Source organism: Chiloscyllium plagiosum, unplaced genomic scaffold (genome assembly GCF_037043375.1).
Source record: "Chiloscyllium plagiosum isolate Xiang-an unplaced genomic scaffold, Cpla_swu_hap1 HiC_scaffold_2, whole genome shotgun sequence".
Lineage (NCBI taxonomy): Eukaryota > Metazoa > Chordata > Chondrichthyes > Orectolobiformes > Hemiscylliidae > Chiloscyllium > Chiloscyllium plagiosum.
Window position 1 is genome coordinate 120,834,270 of NW_028270140.1, and position 18,806 is coordinate 120,853,075.

General features: G+C 41.5%; 1 protein-coding gene across 3 annotated transcripts in view; it reads left to right on the forward strand.

The window, feature by feature from the left end:
• Positions 1 to 18,806, forward strand: part of sv2ca (synaptic vesicle glycoprotein 2Ca) — a 209,698-nt gene that overhangs the window by 112,886 nt on the left and 78,006 nt on the right. For all 3 annotated transcript variants that reach the window (XM_043707301.2, XM_043707310.2, XM_043707291.2), the window contains exons 4-5: positions 1,155 to 1,335; positions 9,664 to 9,815. In XM_043707301.2, coding sequence (XP_043563236.1) covers positions 1,155 to 1,335; positions 9,664 to 9,815 — 333 coding nt within the window. The remainder of the gene's footprint in view (positions 1 to 1,154; positions 1,336 to 9,663; positions 9,816 to 18,806) is intronic.

Here is an 18,806-nt window from a genome sequence, read left to right on the forward strand (position 1 = left end):
ATGTATTGCTTTAGATCTTACTCTTAATTCAACATATTGCATGTACCCAGCCCAATCTCTGAGATACTCACAAGTGAAAGAATAGTTTAGTACTTGAGGATTAATGATGTCCCTGCATAAGTTGGACTTTAAGGAGGAACTGGGAAAGAAATGCTTTACTTTGTGCACGAGGTTGGAAGTTGGGTAGAATAAGTCTGAGTCATGAGTGTGGCTTGAGAAGAGAAGTCTTGTCACATGAGTGAGGTCTAATAAAAACAAAATGCTGTATCCTGTGGAACAGGAAAGAATCATGTCACTTGTCAGTCAGCTATCCCAGCCTTCGAAGTGTCTATAAGCTGAAGGAAGAAGCTGCGACCTGTGAAGAGGGAAATCTTCACCCACTGCCTGAGGCATTTGTCTTTTCTCTATCCAAGTCTCACTGCACCCATTCTGATCATTGAGTCAAGAAGCTCTAGAAAGCTATTTCAGGCTCACTAGTGGAGGGCTGGAAGAGTGTATCACTGAAAAAGTCATTATGATTTCATGTACAGATATTTGACTTTGACCAGCAAAGAGCCTCTAACTATTTATCATTCTGATTGTATGGCTGAGAGCGGCCTTCTGAAGAATTGGAATTAGTAACTGTTAGTGCCTATCAATGGGAAATTCCTTCCAAGCTTTCCTTTCCAATCCAGATTTTTGGTATTCTATACTGTATTTAAGGTAACTGAAACTGACTATCTATGTTAAATCTGGAAAATTGCTACCAGAAACCAAATGAAATGGCTGCTTATGTTTGTTGCAATGATTCTCCATAAACATGTGGACATTCTTATACCTTGCATAGTCTTCCTATCCATCAGTTGAAATGAGTGAAGAAGGTGACAGTAAACTTTGGAATTTTGTAATAAGAGGGTGGATGAAATACATTCGGTCTAAAAAACTCAAGAAATAATTATTCTGAATGAAAACAGACAAATAAAAATTAAAATCAACCTTCCTAAAAGGTTCCTGCTGCAATTGGCACAATTAATACCGACAAAGATGACTCAACTGTGCAGCAAAGTGGAGCTTTGTGGTGACATTGAAATTAGTGCGTAGTTTTAAAAACATTCCCTGTTGAGGTGATATTTGGCAGCCGGAACTAAACAAAGGCTATCTGTGTTTTATTACAGGAAGTATAGTGTACCTTGGGATGATGTTGGGGGCCTTTTTCTGGGGTGGTCTAGCAGACAAGATTGGCCGGCGGCAAGCCCTCATCATTTGTATGTCCGTCAATGGTTTCTTCGCCTTTCTTTCATCCTTCGTCCAGGGTTATGGGCTCTTCCTCTTCTGCCGATTCTTCGCTGGATTTGGGTAAGATCCGATGTCATGTTTTCAGACCATGACAGGGCTTTTGAAGCATTAATTACAGATATTTTTACTTCAACATGTACCATTATATGTCCAAACATATCTGGAGCAAGTAGGACTTAGAACCTGGTCAGGAGGCACTATCATTGCATGACAAGAGCATGGAGGATTTTATTGCTCAGATCTTCCTCTGAAAAGATACCATCAGTATCTCATTAAAGACTTTATCTCATTATTACCTCTTTTGGTGTGTAAATATCTTGCGTACTATCATGTTATAGAGATTTTGTGTGTAGTCTATTTATTAATGAATGTAATGTTTATATACCATTTCTGATTTACTTTCTGATTTTTGGCAACAGGCAATGTGGAAAAAGGATTTATAGAATTCATAAAATCATAAAACCATAAGATATAGGAGCAGAATTAGACCATTCGGCCCATCCAATCTGCTCCACCATTCGATCATGGCTGACATGTTTTTCAACCCCATTCTAATACCTTCTCCCAATAACCCCTGATCTCCTTACTAATCAAGAACTTATCAATCTCTGTTTTAAATAGAGTCAGTAACTTGGCCTCCACGTCACTCTGCAGTAATGGGTTCCACACGCTCACCACACTCAGGTGGAAGAAATTCCTCCTCATCTCAGTTTTAAAGGGTCATTCCTTCACCCTGAGGTTGTGCCCTTAGGTCCTAATTTCTCCTATCGGTGGATACGTCTTCTCCACATCCATTCTATCCAGGCCTCCTAGTATTCTGTAAGCTTTGATCAAATCCCCTCTCATCCTTCTAAACTCCATCAAGTACAGACCCAGAGTCCTTTACTGCACCTCATATGACAACCCATTCATCTCCGGGATCATTCTTGTAAACTTCCTCTGGACCCTGTCCAATGCCAACACATCTTTTCTGAGATACTGGGACCAAAATTGCTGACAATATTCCAAATGCGATCTGACCAGGGCCTTATACAGCCTCAGTGGTACACCTCTGCTCTTGTGGTCTCGCCCTCAATTAATACAGTTAGACAGAAAGTAGCCAACTAGAATTATACAGCCGCAGAGCGTAGAAACAGATCCTTCAGTTATGGAGTCATAGAGTCCTATAGAATGGAGACAGACCCTTTGGCTCAAACTGGTCCATGCCAATCTAAAACTGTATATCTGCGGGAACTCCATTTCCTTGCATTTGGCCCATATTCTTCTGAACTTTTCCGATCTAAGTATTTGTCAAAATGCCTTTTAAATGTTAATAATGTACCCGCCTCAACCACTTTTGGTGGTAGCTCATTCCATATGCGTATCTCATACGCGTGTAAAAAAGTTGCCCCTCAGGTTCCCTTTTCTTTTTTCCCCTCTAACCTTAAACTGATGCCCTCTAGTCCTTGATTCCCTAACCCTGGGAAAAAGACTGAGTGCATTCACACTATCCATGCCTGTCATGATCTTATACACCTCATGAAGGACCCCCCTCAGTCTCCTCCATTCTAAAGAAAACTGTCCTAACTTGTCCAACTTCTCAGACCATTGAGTCCAGACAACCTCCTTGTAAATTTATTCTGAACTCTTTCCAGTTTAATAACATCCTTCCTATAACAAGGTGAGCAAAACTAAACACAGTACTCTCTGTGCGGCCTCACCAATGTCCTGTACAACTGTAACATAACTTCCCGACTTCTATACTCAATGCTCTGACTGATGAAGGCCAGTGTGCCAAAAGCCTTCTTCATTGCCCTGTCTACCTGTGACTCTACTTTCAGAGAAATGTGAACCTGAATTCCAAGATCCCTCTGTTCCACCATACTCCTTTAAGGCCCTACCATTCACCATGAAACTCCTATCTTGATTTGACTTTCCAAAATGTCAGACCTCATGTTTACCATATTAAACTCCAATTGCCATTTCCCCAGCTGATCAAGGTCCTGCTCCAATTTATGACAACCTTCCTCACTGTGCACGATACCGTGTATTTCAGCAAACTTACTTATCGTGCCTTGTAGATTGTCATTCAAATTATTGAAATAGATAACAAACAGTATTGGACCCAGCACTGATCTCTGAGGCACTCCACTAGTCGCAGGCCTCCAGTCCGACTCGCATCCTTCCATTATTACCCTCTATTTCCTACCATCCAGCCAATTGTGTATCCAATTTGCCAGTTCGCCCTGGATTACATGTGATCTAACATTCCAGAGTAGCCTACCATCTGGAACCTTAGCAAAGGCCTTACTGAAATCTATATAGACAACATATACCGCCCTGCCCTCATCAATCTTCCTGGTCACTTCATCAGGGAGAAAGGAATGGGAAGTTATGTTGGTACGATTTGATAAATTGGAATGAATGGAGTCTGGCCGGAGGAGGTAACAACAGAAGTATGGTCTAATCCTTTCCTGGAAATCCTATTTAATTCTTTGTAATTGCAATGACATTTCTATGTATTGAATATCACGTGCAGAAATTACTATCTGAGGAGTAGAGGCCGAGGAACACATTGATATTTTGTATGTATATGTTATGTGAAGTGTATGATTGTTTTGTATGTATATCTGAAAGGAACACAAGAAATAGGAGCAGGCGCATGCCACATGGTCCATCCAGCTCATCAAGCCATTAGTGTGATCATAACTAATCTTCTGCCTTAACTCCACTTTCCCGTTAGGTCCGATATCCTTTAATTCCCAGAGAGAAAAATTGTAGTTATGTTAGCCTTGAATATACTCAAAAGTAGAGTACCTTCAACACCCTGGGGTAGACAATGCCAAATTCCACAACCTTCTGAGGCAATAAATTTGTTCTCTATCCTAAATGATTAATCTTTCATTCTGAAATAAACTTTCAGTTTCAACCCTGTCAAGCTCTGTTAGAGTCTTGACTGATTCAAGGAGATCACCTCTCAGTCTTCTAAACTCCAGGGTGTATTGACCAGTTTACTCAGCAGCCCTTCAGGAGACAACACTTCTATCTCATGAATCAATCTTGCCTACTTCAGCTGTTACAATGCAAGTAATCCTTCCTTAGATATGTAGACACTTAGATGTGAAGATAAGGGCACCATGGTAGCTCAGTGGCTAGCACTGCTGCATACAGGGACCCGGGTTTGATTCCAGCCTCTGTGTGAAGTTTACACGTTCTCCCTGTGTCTGCTTGAGTTTCCTCTGGGTGCTCCGGTTTCCTCCCACAGTAAAATATGTGCAGGTTAGGTGGATTGGTCATGCTAAATTGCCCATAGTGTCCAGGAATTTGTAGGCTATGTGAATTCACCATGGGAAATGCTGGGTGACAGAGATTGGGAAGGAGGATGGGTCAGTGTGGATTTGATGGACCAAATTGCTGCCTTCCACACTGAAGGGATTCTATAATTCAATGAAAATTGGCACAACACTTCAAGCAATATTGCACCAAATCGCTACCTAATTGTTGCAAGACTTCCATTTCCTTGCACCCCAAAACCAAACAAAAAGGCAAGCATGCCATTTGCCATCCCAGGTATTTGCTGTACCTGCATGCAAACATGTGTTTCTTGTCTGAATACACCTATATTTCTCAGATGAAGCTGAGGTCTTATCCACGTGGAACTCTACTTGTTATAACCTGCCAACTTAGAGTCATAGAGATGTACAGCATGGAAACAGACCCTTCGGTCCAACCTGTCCATGACAATCAGATATCTCAACCCAATCTAGTCCCATCTGCCAGCACCTGGCCCATATCCCTCCAAACCCTTCCTATTCATATTCCCATTCAAATGCCTTTTAAATGTTGCAATTGTACCAGCCTCCACCACTTCCTCTGGCAGCTCATTCCATACCCGTACCACCCTCTGCGTGAAAACGTTGCCCCTTAGGTCTCTTTTATATCTTTCCCCTCTCACCCTGAACCTATGCCCTCTATTTCTGGACTCCGCCACTCCAGGGAAAATGCTTTGTCTATTTACCCTATCCATGCCCCTCATAATTTTGTAAACCTCTATAAGGTCACCCCTCAGCCTCCGACGCTCCAGGGAAAACAGCCCCAGTCTGTTCAGCCTCTCCCCATAGCCCAAATCCTCCAACCCTAGCAACATCCTTGTAAATCTTTTCTGAACCCTTTCAAGTTTCACAACATCTTTCAGATAGGAAGGAGACCAGAATTGCACGCAATACTCCAACAGTGGCCTAAGCAATGTCCTGTACAGCCGCAACATGACCTCCCAACTCCTGTACTCAATACTCTGACCAATAAAGGAAAGCATACCAAATGCTGCCTTCACTATCCTATCTACCTGTGATTCCACTTTCAAGGAGCTATGAACCTGCACTCCAAGGTCTCTTTGTTCAGCAACACTCTCTATGACCTTACCATGAAATGTATAAGTCCTGCTAAGATTTGCTTTCCCAAAATGCAGCACCTCGCATTTATCTGAATTAAACTCCATCTATCACTTCTCGGCCCATTGGCCCATCTGGTCAGATCCTCTTGTAACCTGTGGTAACCTTCGCTGTCCACTACACCTCCAATTTTGGTGGCATCTGCAAACTTACTAACTGTACCTCTTATGCTCGCATCCAAATCATTTATGTAAATGACAAAAAGTAGAGGGCCCAGCAACGATCCTTGTGGCACTCCACTGGTCACAGGCCTCTAATTTGAAAAATAACCCTCCACCACCACCCTCTGTCTTCTGCCTTTGAGCCAGTTCTGTGTCCAAATGGCTAGTTCTCCCTTTATTCGGTGAGATTTAATCTTGAAAATACTTCTTTATTCCTTTCAGTGAAAAATACAGTTCAATGGCACCAGTCCACAGGATTCAGTGAGGTGTCTCTTTTGCTTCTTCCAGGTTCTCTTGATCTCCGATTTTCAGGTCTAAGTCCTTTCCGTTCTTTGCTGCAGACAGGGAAAGACATATCAATTGTCCAGTTTCTCGGTCGCTAGTCAAAGGCAATAACTTATTGCAAATAGTGGCAAAGAAAAGCTGGTTACCTTTCAGTTCATGGTTACTTCATCACAGAAAGAAGAGTTCCGGTTGGAATGCCATCCTTCTAGGAATTTTCATGCATACCAAACAGAGATATGCATGAGAATTCCTAGAAGCATGGCATTCTAACTGGAACACTATCAACAAACACTTTGAGTTAGACCGCATTTACCACCCCCTGAGAAAAAGAACAGGAAATTACATCATCACAGGAAATGATGTCACCTCAGGAAATGACATCACCTGCCCAAAGCAACCCAAACAAAGAAATAGAAAGCAGGAATTATCAACAGTGCTTTGCCCAGAGGCCTGCTGAAGATGTTACCTAGTAGGGTGATGAAACATCTGGAAATGAACCTTTCAGGCCAGCAAGCAAAGCTACATTCTTTTATAACCTTTGAGCCAAGTCTAATTGCCACATTACTCAGGTAACAATTCAAAGATTATCTCCTTTAAGATTCTGCATTTTAATTTGGACTGGAACTCCTCATTCCTATTTCTATCTTTATCATTGGTTTTTACCTGGATCTCAACAATTGGAGTCCCTTCCTTCCATTCCAAATTCATCTTTAGTTACCAGGAGATGCTTTTAACGTGGGAACTGGGCAGACACCACCTTTTGGAGAACAATATCTAACTCCTGATTATATTGTTACCTTTCAGTTTCAAATTTCCTTTCACATTGTTGAATAGAAAGGCTTCTAGTTTGTGTTATGGTCAGTTTGCGCAACCAGCCTGTGATCCTGGTTCTCACTTCCAAGGTGGTTAATACTTTGTACCTGTTGGTCAAAGAGAAGTGCTGAGCTTCCTTCATCATTACATCTTGGATCCACTACATCTGCCTGACCCAATGTCATACTCACCTCTCCTTGACCAAAAACTAACTTTAAATTTAACCTAAGGGGTGTAATTGCCTCCAGGAACAAAGTATTCAGGTAACTCTCCTCCCTTCCTGATGGCCTGCAATGTCTGAAACTCAAGCTCCAAATCATAAACTTTGAGGAAAAATGGGTCAAGCTGTAGACCAGAAATATATTAAACCCAGGATATATCATACCAAGGATCTGATTGTCCAAGATTACAATACCCATTATAATACATCACATGTTACAGTTACAGCATACCTGCCATGTCTGTCCAGTCTTATATTTTTATCTGTTTGATGAGATAATTAGTTACTAATTACTGAAGTAAAACAATAGCATACTATTGTCTCCTAACTTAGAGAAAAAACACTTAACTGGAGGTAAAACAAAAGGAATAAATTGCAATACATCCCCTTCCCCTTTGTACTGATTGTATGAAATTCCTGACTTTATTACTAAGTTTACAATGCTGCTCTCCAATGAGTCTCTGTTTTACACCTTGAAATCAAGACAAATACCCAGGGCACATGAGAAACAGGATTGTGCAGGAGAGAATGATAAGTAAATCAGAACATCATCATAATTGACATGAAGTGTGGATTTGGAAAGCCTACAGATAATAAAGGGAAGGAAAGTTGGGAATAGGCACAGAATTTTAGAATGGATTTTGATGTTCTGCAATAGAGAGAATTAAATCACAATAAATGGCGTGATATAGTGAATCTACAAAAGCTAGAATGCAACGAGGAAAATGTGTAAAATTTGAGTCAAAGTATAGAAATATTGGAAATCTGCTAACTCTAGATTCTTGGTACATGAATCTTTTCTTCATTTTGCTTTTCTGTGTTAAATACAATTAGAAAACATACTTTGAAATTAAATTAAATGAAACATGAAGCTCATTCCTAAATTAGATCTAATGCATTTTATAATCCACAGGGAGCTAAAAGGAGCATTAATGTGGTCACTAATGTTGGCTTGGGCCAATGGCTGACAACGGTTGCTATTTCCAATGGAGTAATGACTCAGCTACTCTTGAGACCAGTACTAATGAGGTGCCCTCTCATTGACCCCTCAAATTGGCAGACTGCGGCTCCTGGGCTTTTAGTCCCGTAGCATTTAGGCCTGCAACTGATTTAAAAAAAACTTGAGGACTATCCTCAAGGAGCTGTGCAGGTTCCCAGAGGAAAGTAACAGCTCTTCTAGACTGAAAAGCTGACAAATCTTAATAATCTTGGGATTATATAAAATCAAAAGGGAAAACATATTTTCCAGGAAGTTTGATGACATTGGTATGATCACTTTTGAAGTGCTGAATGCTATTCTAGTTGCTGTGGATCATGGTGCATAAGTTGACCCCAATTATTTTACATCAAATAATTGTCTGAACCCTATACACAGTATAGTCAGCACCACTTTTATGTTCAAAAACATTACACACACTTGGAGCCTTAGGCTCAATTTTTCATCTCGGAAATGTATATTTTACTCGCCTTATAAGTTGGCTCATGGGATCGGGCAGCGTTAAGAACTATCTTGCCAAGAAGATGTGTGTAATTGTAAGACTCGGCCACACAAAATCGACTGCACATGGTAAATGATTATCAGAAATGCATTCCCTTTCATAAGTAATGAAGTGCAAAGCTGCTACCAGACTTAAAGTGAGAAGATTTGCAAACTCTTCAACTAATTGTGCTGTCGCAAATAAGTTCGAAGTTAGTCAAAAACTGGGGCCTAGTAGGAAAAAACCATCCACTGTGAGGAAAACGCCAGCAATGACCAGGCACTGACCTGCTTTCAAGAAGAAGCTATATGAATGAATCCTTGAAAATCGTCAGAATGGTTACATCATCACAAGAACTGAAACGAATATTTATGCACTTAAGAAGCTAATCATGGCAGACTATAGGGCAATTTTCAGTAAATTTCCCACCAAGGTAATCTTGTCACTGATTCCACAGGCCATCCCCTTTTATCCCCAACCTCCCCTCTCCCATCAAGAGTTAGCACCCCAAAAACACCAAGGAGTTAGTTGGACTCACATTTATAAATGTTAGGTAAATTTTATCCAAATTATTTATTTTGCTTGTTCAGATCAATATGTTTTGAACCCATTTTATGAATGAATTCCCCAGGACTGAAAAGCACAAAATCATCTGTCAGCTATCAGAATAGTCTGTAAAATATTTAATAATGCAGTGTTTTAACCTGAGAACTTAGCTTTGTTCGCTCCTTAATGAAATTTTACAATGAAAAAGGTACAGCGGTATAACCACCTGTTGAACATTGTGTGGTGATGATGGGGGTGGAGATTCATCACTTACTGAAATAACCGCCCAGTCTGTGCAGTGTGGGGTTTTATAATCTATTTCACCTGAAAGCTCCTCATTTGTGCTGTCACTTGATACTCCATACTTGTTTGAGAAGAGACAACAAAGCTCAGAAATCCCAGCTTATTGGTCTCCACAATGAAAATGAAGTTATTATTTTCTCTTCTTAAATCAGGATTGGAGGAGCAGTCCCAGTTGTGTTTTCCTACTTTGCTGAAGTCTTGGCCCGGGAGAAGCGTGGTGAGCACCTGAGTTGGCTCTGCATGTTCTGGATGATCGGAGGGATCTATGCATCCGCCATGGCTTGGGCCATCATTCCTCATTATGGTAAGATAACAATACACATAAAAGCTGACCATCACAAGTGCTCTGATACATGTTGGATCACTATCTGGTACTGTGCAGAAGATGACTGTCTTTGGCAGTAACTGCCAAAGGGAAGAATCTGTATGGTGTGAAAATGGGAGCATTATTTTGAGTTTGTTTTGTTTTAGTACAGTACAGATACAACCAAAGAAATGGCAGATGCTGGAAATTTGAAACAAAAATAGAAAATGCTAGAGAATCTCAGCAGGTCTGACGTCATCTATAGATAGAGAACCAGAGTCAAGGTTTCACATCCAGTGACCTTTATTGGAGCCAGCGTATGTGAGAGGGTGGTGTGGGTAAAGGAGTGTGTGATAGATGGAGACGGTGCCCAAAGGGAGAGAAAGACAGTTAGGCCGATGAGTGATAGAAAATGGTAAACCAGGGAGAAAGGGTATGTCTTTTACTCACACCCCATACCCCAGGCCCTGTCATCATGTGGGTTACTTTCAGCACAGCAACAAATTATCATCTGCTTATGGTCCCCATTAGCAGCTTTTCATCCTCCCGGTTTATCATTATCCACTCCTTTGCCTGCCGAACTGCCTTTCTCTCCCTCTCAGCTCTGTTCCACCTATTGCTTACTCCTTTAACCCTACCCATGATCTCATAGAATAGGAGTTCCCTGATTGGGGCTGTTAACATGGAACATAGAACATGGAACAGTACAGCATAGTATAGGCCCTTTGGTTCACGATGTTGTGCTGAGTATTTATTTTATTCTAAGATCAATCTAACATACATATCCCTCAGTTTACTGCAGCCCATGTGCTTGTCCAGTAGTCGCTTAAGTGTCCCTAATGTATCTGACTTTACTTCCACCGCTGGCAGTGTATTCCATACACCCACCACTATCTGCATAAGACCAGCAGTAGTCTCACCTGATCTTCCTTCACAATCTGCTGTAGGTGCAGTGTTGGATTTCTTTTTACCTTTAACAATGTAGTTTTACCTGATGAGGCATTACTTATGTTTGCTCCCGTAACCCAAGAACAAAATGTGGGTAACAAGATTTGATAGCCTTTTAGCTCCTGGTATCTACATGTACACTGCCATGTCTGGGTGAGTTCTGAGCATATTGTCGCACAACCTTCTCCCAATGTCTCACTGCAAGTCCCAGTAAAATAGAGACAGAGAACTTTATACCATCAGGTCCAATGCCATGATACAGTGTTGATGTCAAAAACGTCTTCCCAAGATATAATGCATATTAACTATTAGATATAACACAACATAATGCTCAGGAGGATACAAAGAGCCCGTAAAAAAAAAAAGAGATAGATAAAGTCAGCTGCACACCATTATTCGTAAATTAGCAGTGTCCTTTAGGGAAGGAAGTTTGCTATCTTTACCTGGTCTTTCCTACATGCGACTCCAGAAATGTGGTTGACCCTTTACTGCCTCTGAAATGGCCCAACAAATCACTCAGTTCAAGCAGCTATTAGGGTTGGGCAAGGAATGCTACTTTTGCCAGTGACCCCCATATTACATGAAAGAATAAAGAAAAAAATCAGCAGGCAGTGTGAAATTTAAATATTGCCTGCATCACTATGATTAGGTGCAGGTAAATTGTGTACCATGATCCTTGAGCCCAATTTCCAGCCTCATCTAATTTTTCTCTCTGGTAACAATGGAACTATTTTAAGAGATAATTTTGAATGCATTATTCATTTTGAGTTGGTGACAATTAGTGTGGGTTTTCACTGGGGTCTGATACTTTATGTAGGCAGGAAACCATGAAGAATAGAATGAAGCAAGGAGGGAAGTTATTTGAAGATTTTACCTTTGAGTTGGATGAGTGTCAACATTATGGTGTCTCATTCTGTCCAATCACAGTAATCTCTCTGTCTGTCTGTTTGTCTCTCTCTCTCTCTATTTCAAGAGCTAGGTTCATACACAGGAATGAGAAATAGATGGTCATTATGATACCAAATAGATTTTTAACATCAGCCTAATCTTTCTCTCACAATTCCAGTTGCTTGAAAGGGAAACTGAACTGAGTGGGAGGAAGGGATAAACTTTAAAAAGTTTCAGCGCACAGTAACTGTTATGTTTCCACTTTCCTCCTCTTCCCCTTAAAGCTGTTCAAGGAAAACCATACCTTTAACCCCATGGAGGCTGGAGTAGGATGGGTAAGATTAGGGGGTGGTACAGAGGTAAAGGATACAATATAAGCAGGCTAGTGCTAGTCATGGTAACTTACAATCAGAGGGTCAGTGCACAGAAGTCCACCTGAAAGTGAATTGACTTTATCTATTTATAGCTGAAAATGTGTTGCTGGAAAAGCGCAGCAGGTCAGGCAGCATCCAAGAAGCAGGAGAATCGACGTTTCGGGCATGAGTCCTTCTTCAGGAATGAGGAAAGTGTGTCCAGCAGGCTAAGATAAAAGGTAGGGAGGAGGGACTTGGGGGAGGGGCGTTGGAAATGCGATAGGTGGAAGGAGGTCAAGGTTAGGGTGATAGGCTGGAGTGGGGGTGGGGGCGGAGAGGTCAGGAAGAAGATTGCAGGTTAGGAAGGCGGTGTTGAGTTCGAGGGATTTGACTGAGACAAGGTGGGGGGAGGGGAAATGAGGAAACTGGAGAAATCTGAGTTCATCCCTTGTGGTTGGAGGGTTCCTAGGCGAAAGATGAGCGCTCTTCCTCCAACCGTCGTGTTGCTATGGTCTGGCGATGGAGGAGTCCAAGGACCTGCATGTCCTTGATGGAGTGGGAGGGGGAGTTAAAGTGTTGAGCCACGGGGTGGTTGGTTTGGTTGGTCCGGGTGTCCCAGAGGTGTTCTCTGAAACGTTCCGCAAGTAGGCGGCCTGTCTCCCCAATATAGAGGAGGCCACATCGGGTGCAGCGGATGCAATAAATGATGTGTGTGGAGGTGCAGGTGAATTTGTGCCGGATGTGGAAGGATCCCTTGGGGCCTTGGAGGGAAGTAAGGGGGGGGAGGTGTGGGCGCAAGTTTTGCATTTCTTGCGGTTGCAGGGGAAGGTGCCGGGAGTGGAGGTTGGGTTGGTGGGCGGTGTAGACCTGGTGAGGGAGTCACGGAGGGAGTGGTCTTTTCAGAATGCTGATAGGGGAGGGGAGGGAAATATATCCCTGGTGGTGGGGGCCAGGGATATATTTCCCTCCCCTCCCCTATCAGCGTTCCAAAAAGACCACTCCCTCCGTGACTCCCTTGTCAGGTCTACACCACCCACCAACCCAACCTCCACTCCCGGCACCTTCCCCTGCAACCGCAAGAAATGCAAAACTTGCGCCCACACCTCTCCCCTTACTTCCCTCCAAGGCCCCAAGGGATTCTTCCACATCCGGCACAAATTCACCTGCACCTCCATACACATCATCTATTGCATCCGCTACACCCGATGTGGCCTCCTCTATATTGGGGAGACAGACCGCCTACTTGCGGAACATTTCAGAGAACACCTCTGGGACACCCGGACCAACCAACCCAACCACCCCGTGGCCCAACACTTCAACTCCCCCTCCCACTCCACCAAGGACATGTAGGTCCTTGGACTCCTCCATCGCCAGACCATAGCAACACGACGATTGGAAGAAGAGCGCCTCATCTTCCGCCTAGGAACCCTCCAACCACAAGGGATGAACTTAAATTTCTCCAGTTTCCTCATTTCCCCTCCCCCCCACCTTGTCTCCGTCAAATCCCTCGAACTCAGCACCACCTTCCTAACCTGCAATCTTCTTCCTGACCTCTCCGTGCCCACCCCCACTCCGGCCTATCACCCTCACCTTGACCTCCTTCCACCTATCGCATTTCCAACGCCCCTCCCCCAAGTCCCTCCTCCCCACCTTTTATCCTAACCTGCTGGACACACTTTCCTCATTCCTGAAGAAGGGTTCATGCCCGAAATGTCGATTCTCCTGCTCCTTGGATGCTGCCTGACCTGCTGTGCTTTTCCAGCAACACATTTTCAGCTCTGATCTCCAGCATCTGCAGTCCTCACTTTCTCCTCGAAGATTTATCTATTTATACTAAGTCCTGCATATCCATAATATTTATAGTGATGATCTGGGCTATGCTTCGTCGTGAGGAACTAAATATTAGACAGCAATACTCTAATCTATTTTAAGAAGCATTTCTAGATACTTGATAACATATCACAGTCTCTAAAAGGCATCAGCATTTATTTTGCTAACAGTATGCAACTCGATGTAAGCTTTGTTTTGTGGTTCACTGAGATCCAGATTGAAAATGACTGACTGCACTTAGGATCCTTTCGAAAACGCTCTTCATTCCTACCATCTGTGCAGTATTTGAAACCATGTCTGGAGGTGAAACAGTCATACTCTTAACCTAGTGTATAATCCAATTCCTTCGAAGGCATTTATTCCATTTACCAGGAGCTGTGTCATAATCGATTATCCACATGCTGTTGCTCTTGTGTTACTTTACATCTGAACTTTAGTTTGTTCTGTTGGTCAGAGGCTCATTCTTTTTTTAAACAGTATTAATTCATTCCCTTCATGACCTTTTTTAACAGTGAGGTTTGTTTTCTAACCTAAGTGTGCATGTAGATATTGGCCGCCCTATACTCCCACCTCCACCTAGCTACCTTCTCAAGCAGACTGTGGAAGCTTTAAGCCATGGTGCAATTTATCATTGAAGCTGATTATCTCAATTAGCAACGACATTTGCTGACTCTCAGCCAAGCCAGCACAATGAAAAGCTTTCAGATCTTTGTCTGTGCAACATGCAGCACCTCACATACTGTTCCCTTTTCTGGGAGCTGTGCCGAGCATGTGGAGCTTGAATGTTGAATAGACAGATCAGTAATCAGTCAGTTCAAATCAATACACAAAGACAGACTATTCACCATCAATTGTATACAATATTTATTAATAGGAAAGAATATTCTGCTACTGAAGAGAGATTAGGGACAGAATCTACCAAAGTCCTGAACAGTGTGGACTATGACAAGAAATTTGGGAGGATTGAGTGAGGTCTGGAGTAAGGTCTTTCTCAACGTTCAGACTAACATGTTGCATTTTTCAATCAAGTCCCAGATGTTGAGACATGATTCTCACTAGAGAGCATCCTATTGATCAGGATTAATGCTCACTTGCACCCTCATTTCGACCTGATCCCACCTCATTAAAAGCCTGGCTGCCTGTCCACGAGATAAAAACTCAATGCTGAAAATTCCCACCAGGTAAGCCCGAGTGGGAACCTGCTGACTTCAGCTCACCACTTGCTCCTCCGGAATTCTGCCTTGGATGCTGAGGCCCTACACCTCAGGGTGGGCTCCGTAAGCAGCAGCCACTTGCACCCCATGTCCATGGACGTCTGTGTTAATGAGGCACTTCTGAGACAATTGCACAAGCAAACTCTCTCAGCCTCACAGAGCCAAATCTTCTGAAATGTAATTAAAATGTTAGTTTGCCAACATAAAATAAAGATTCAGCCCTAAGAGATTATCATTGTTGATTCCCTGGAAGTTGTCTGAGGCTGAACCAGAGTTTTTGCAACACTCATGTCATATTGGATTCTGAGGTGAACGTTTGATCAACTATTCACACCATCACTGGGATCGCCTGCTTCCAGCTCCACAACAAAACCTGATTCTGCACATCACTCCACCCATCGACTGCTGAAACCCTCACCCTTTGTTACCTCTAGATTCAACTAATCAAGTGCTCTCTTGGCTGGTCTACGGGTCTTACATCCCAACCCCTTACCACCTCCCTGCCCCCCCACTCAAAAAACAAACTTGGGCTCATCAAAACTCTATTGTTCTTATCCTAACTCTCTGCAAAAATCTTTCACCCATCATGTGCTTTCCAACAGATTCTAACAAACCTCAACCTGTGGATTCCATCTTCATTTTCAAATCACTCCATGGTTTCATCCTTCATCTTGGTAATTTCCTCCATCCCTATGCATTTTTGACATCTCAGAATTCTCTAACTCTGGCCTCCTGAACATCCCAATTTTAATTGCTCCACCATTGGTGGTTGGTGACTTCAGCTGACAAGGCCTGGTACTCTGGAATTTGCTCTCTAAATATTCTCACTTCTCTACTTGCCTCTCTCCCCCTTTATGACGCACCTTGTAACTGCTCCCTTCAATGAAACATTTCCTGACCTCTTTGGATACATCTCTCTGATTTGGTGGAAAAATTTGATTATTCTCTTGGAGATGTTTTTCTACACTAAAGATATTATATAAAAGAAAAAAAAATATATATATATATACTTATAATTTTTAGCTTAATATTGAAAATAATGTAAATATTTTTACAACTTATTGCATTCTATGCTTTCCTTTCCAGAGTTTTTTCATACTTCAGCTATATTCTTTGAAAAAAAACTCAAAAAGTTTGCTTTTCCTTTCCATATTTTTGTATTTATCTTTCTTACAATTTTGACAATTTCATGCGCAGTCTTTTACTTCCCACTCACTTCTCAACCAGGCTACAAGAAACACTGAGACATAATAAACTAGGATTCGAATCATAATTTGGACTTCTTTTATTCAGTACTTTCCCATTTCCAGCATGTTGTACAAAGCACTTGGATGCAGTCTAATGCTACTTATTGAAATAATTGTAATCATCGCTGTCATCTCTTTTTACTATCTAAAACTCTGGACCTTTTCAATTCCAAAGCAAACTATCTAAAATTTAATATTACTTCTGTGGTAGATAAACAAGATGGAGTGTCTGCAGGCTAACCTGCGGTGTATGCATCAGGACTGATACATGTCTCCAGGAACCGGGGTAATATCTTCAGCCAATCTCCATATTTCTGCTTCAGTTAGGATTTATAGTCATTTATCAATGAGCTTATATATTGCACTTAGGACACATGATAAGCCTCTTTTAAAAAGTATTTGAATTTTGTTTTCTTTTTCCTCGCTCTTTTATCATGTTGCTGTGCACCATACTGAGACTGACGGCGGTCCAGTACACCATGAGCATTGTCAATGTTTGAGTATAAACCATGAGTATTGATCGATTCCTCATCCATTGAAAAGATCCACTATCTACACTTTCAACCAGTGTGCCTTGAGAACTGTCCAGGTGTGCTGTGAAATTTTGTGCAAAGATAATGTGAAGCATTAATGCATTTGATCCTTCTTTAGCTTCTTGTATGTACCATTTGCAAATCCCTCTAGTAAGATCATAGCCATAGTAGCTGCAAGTAACTATAACATTTATGAGCAATCAATTCAGCTGAAAATTGGGTGCATGAGAAATTGTTTGTCTCATTGAAGTTTGCTTTGGTACTGAAAAGTTCCAGAATTGCTGGTCTACACATGTATAATTTCCAGTTGGGATTCCCAGTTAGTGGCTGGTAGTTGGAAGCTTGGCTTTTTTTAAAAAAAAATTCTTAACATTGTGGCACAATGATCAACAGATCAAACATCACAGAGCTTGTTTTGGTCATTGCACGAATATGGTAATGCACTCGAGGTTGTGATCCATCCAGCTATGGCAAGTTGTGAAATCGACACCATGTCATGTAGGAGTGAGCACTCAGGGTAAAAGTGACTGTGAGCCCTGCCAGATTGTCATAAGACTCAAATGGCTTATAAATATGGTTTACAAAATGGAATGCATTGTCCTTGCGTGGCCTGTCCTTCATTTAAAGTTGATCTTATCCAATATGATTGCTTCTTGACACATGCTGAACTGACTCACTCAGTTGTCCACGATTCCAGTCTTGCCCACTTCCAGGAATAAGTTTGAAAGGTCTTGTAATATGATACATCGCGATAATACATTCTATGCCTGTTGTCCTGAGTGTGATTATCAAAAGCTTTACAACTCAGTTTCTGGTTGGTATGCAGGTCAAAGTATGAAATTAATTTATTACAGAAATTTACATTGTCAGCAATGCTACATTAAAATGCATAAAAATGGAGGTGAATAAAACAATCACATCAAGTAATTGTTACAACACTGGGTAAACCTTCCTGCTTCATTTAAACCAGCAACACAGAAAAGATTTATCCCACACAGTAATCTGTGAAAATTTGAGTGGCTAAGAACTATTTAAAGTATAAATTAACAACTTTATTTCTTAAAGTATAACTGAGAATAATTAACTACCAACTATTTACAACTCCTTCCACTCACCTATCTTTTACCATCCCTTCGATAATACTAGTCGGATAAAACCCCTGATTAAGATTTACCAAAATTCAAATTTTCAAAACCAGCCAGCTGTCAAATCTTCCATCTGGATCTTCCTGTCTTCCTTCCTTCGGGATTATGTTTCACAGGTCTCGGATCAATAAAGGTACCTTTAAGAGAGCTATTTTTTTGGGCAGTCTCTAAATGTTGGTGATGTGGCAGTTCACCTCCCAACAGTTCAATTTCTCCGGTCTTATGCCCCCAAAGCATTAGATTGTGTCATTGACTTTTAAGATTGTCAGTATACTAAATTCAAACTGAATTGGAATTTGGTACTTTTGGCAGGGTGGTGGGGGGTGGGGGGTATAATTTAAACTGGCCTAATTCGAATCTGTTTTTGTCTCCAGGCACCCCAGCTAATCTAGCTTTTGACTAAATGTTACATTGTTACCTTACTAAGAACACTTGATGCTGTCAGGTATTTTTTGCTAGCTTTTAATTCTCTTAAAGGTATAGTACACCCACCTCTTCATAACATAATCATGCAATAGCCTAGAAAAATATTTGTTAACTGTAGTTAACTTTTGTTTTAGGTGTGATGTCAAAGTTCAACCAAACATACTATTTTGTAATTCAGTCAAGTGATTTTTTTTAATAGGTTTTGCATGATCTCTACTGTTGTTAATAATATCCTGGTGAAACCTTTGCTGTTAAAAACATTGGCTTCTGTCCAATAGTGTTTTCTGCCTGGTTTGGTGCACTGTGACAAAGGTGTCAGAGAAAAACATTCAGGTTGCAGAGCGAATAAACAAATGGGAAGTAACTAAGTGAAAAGGTCCTTGAGGAGCTAGAAACAGTCAAAGTGG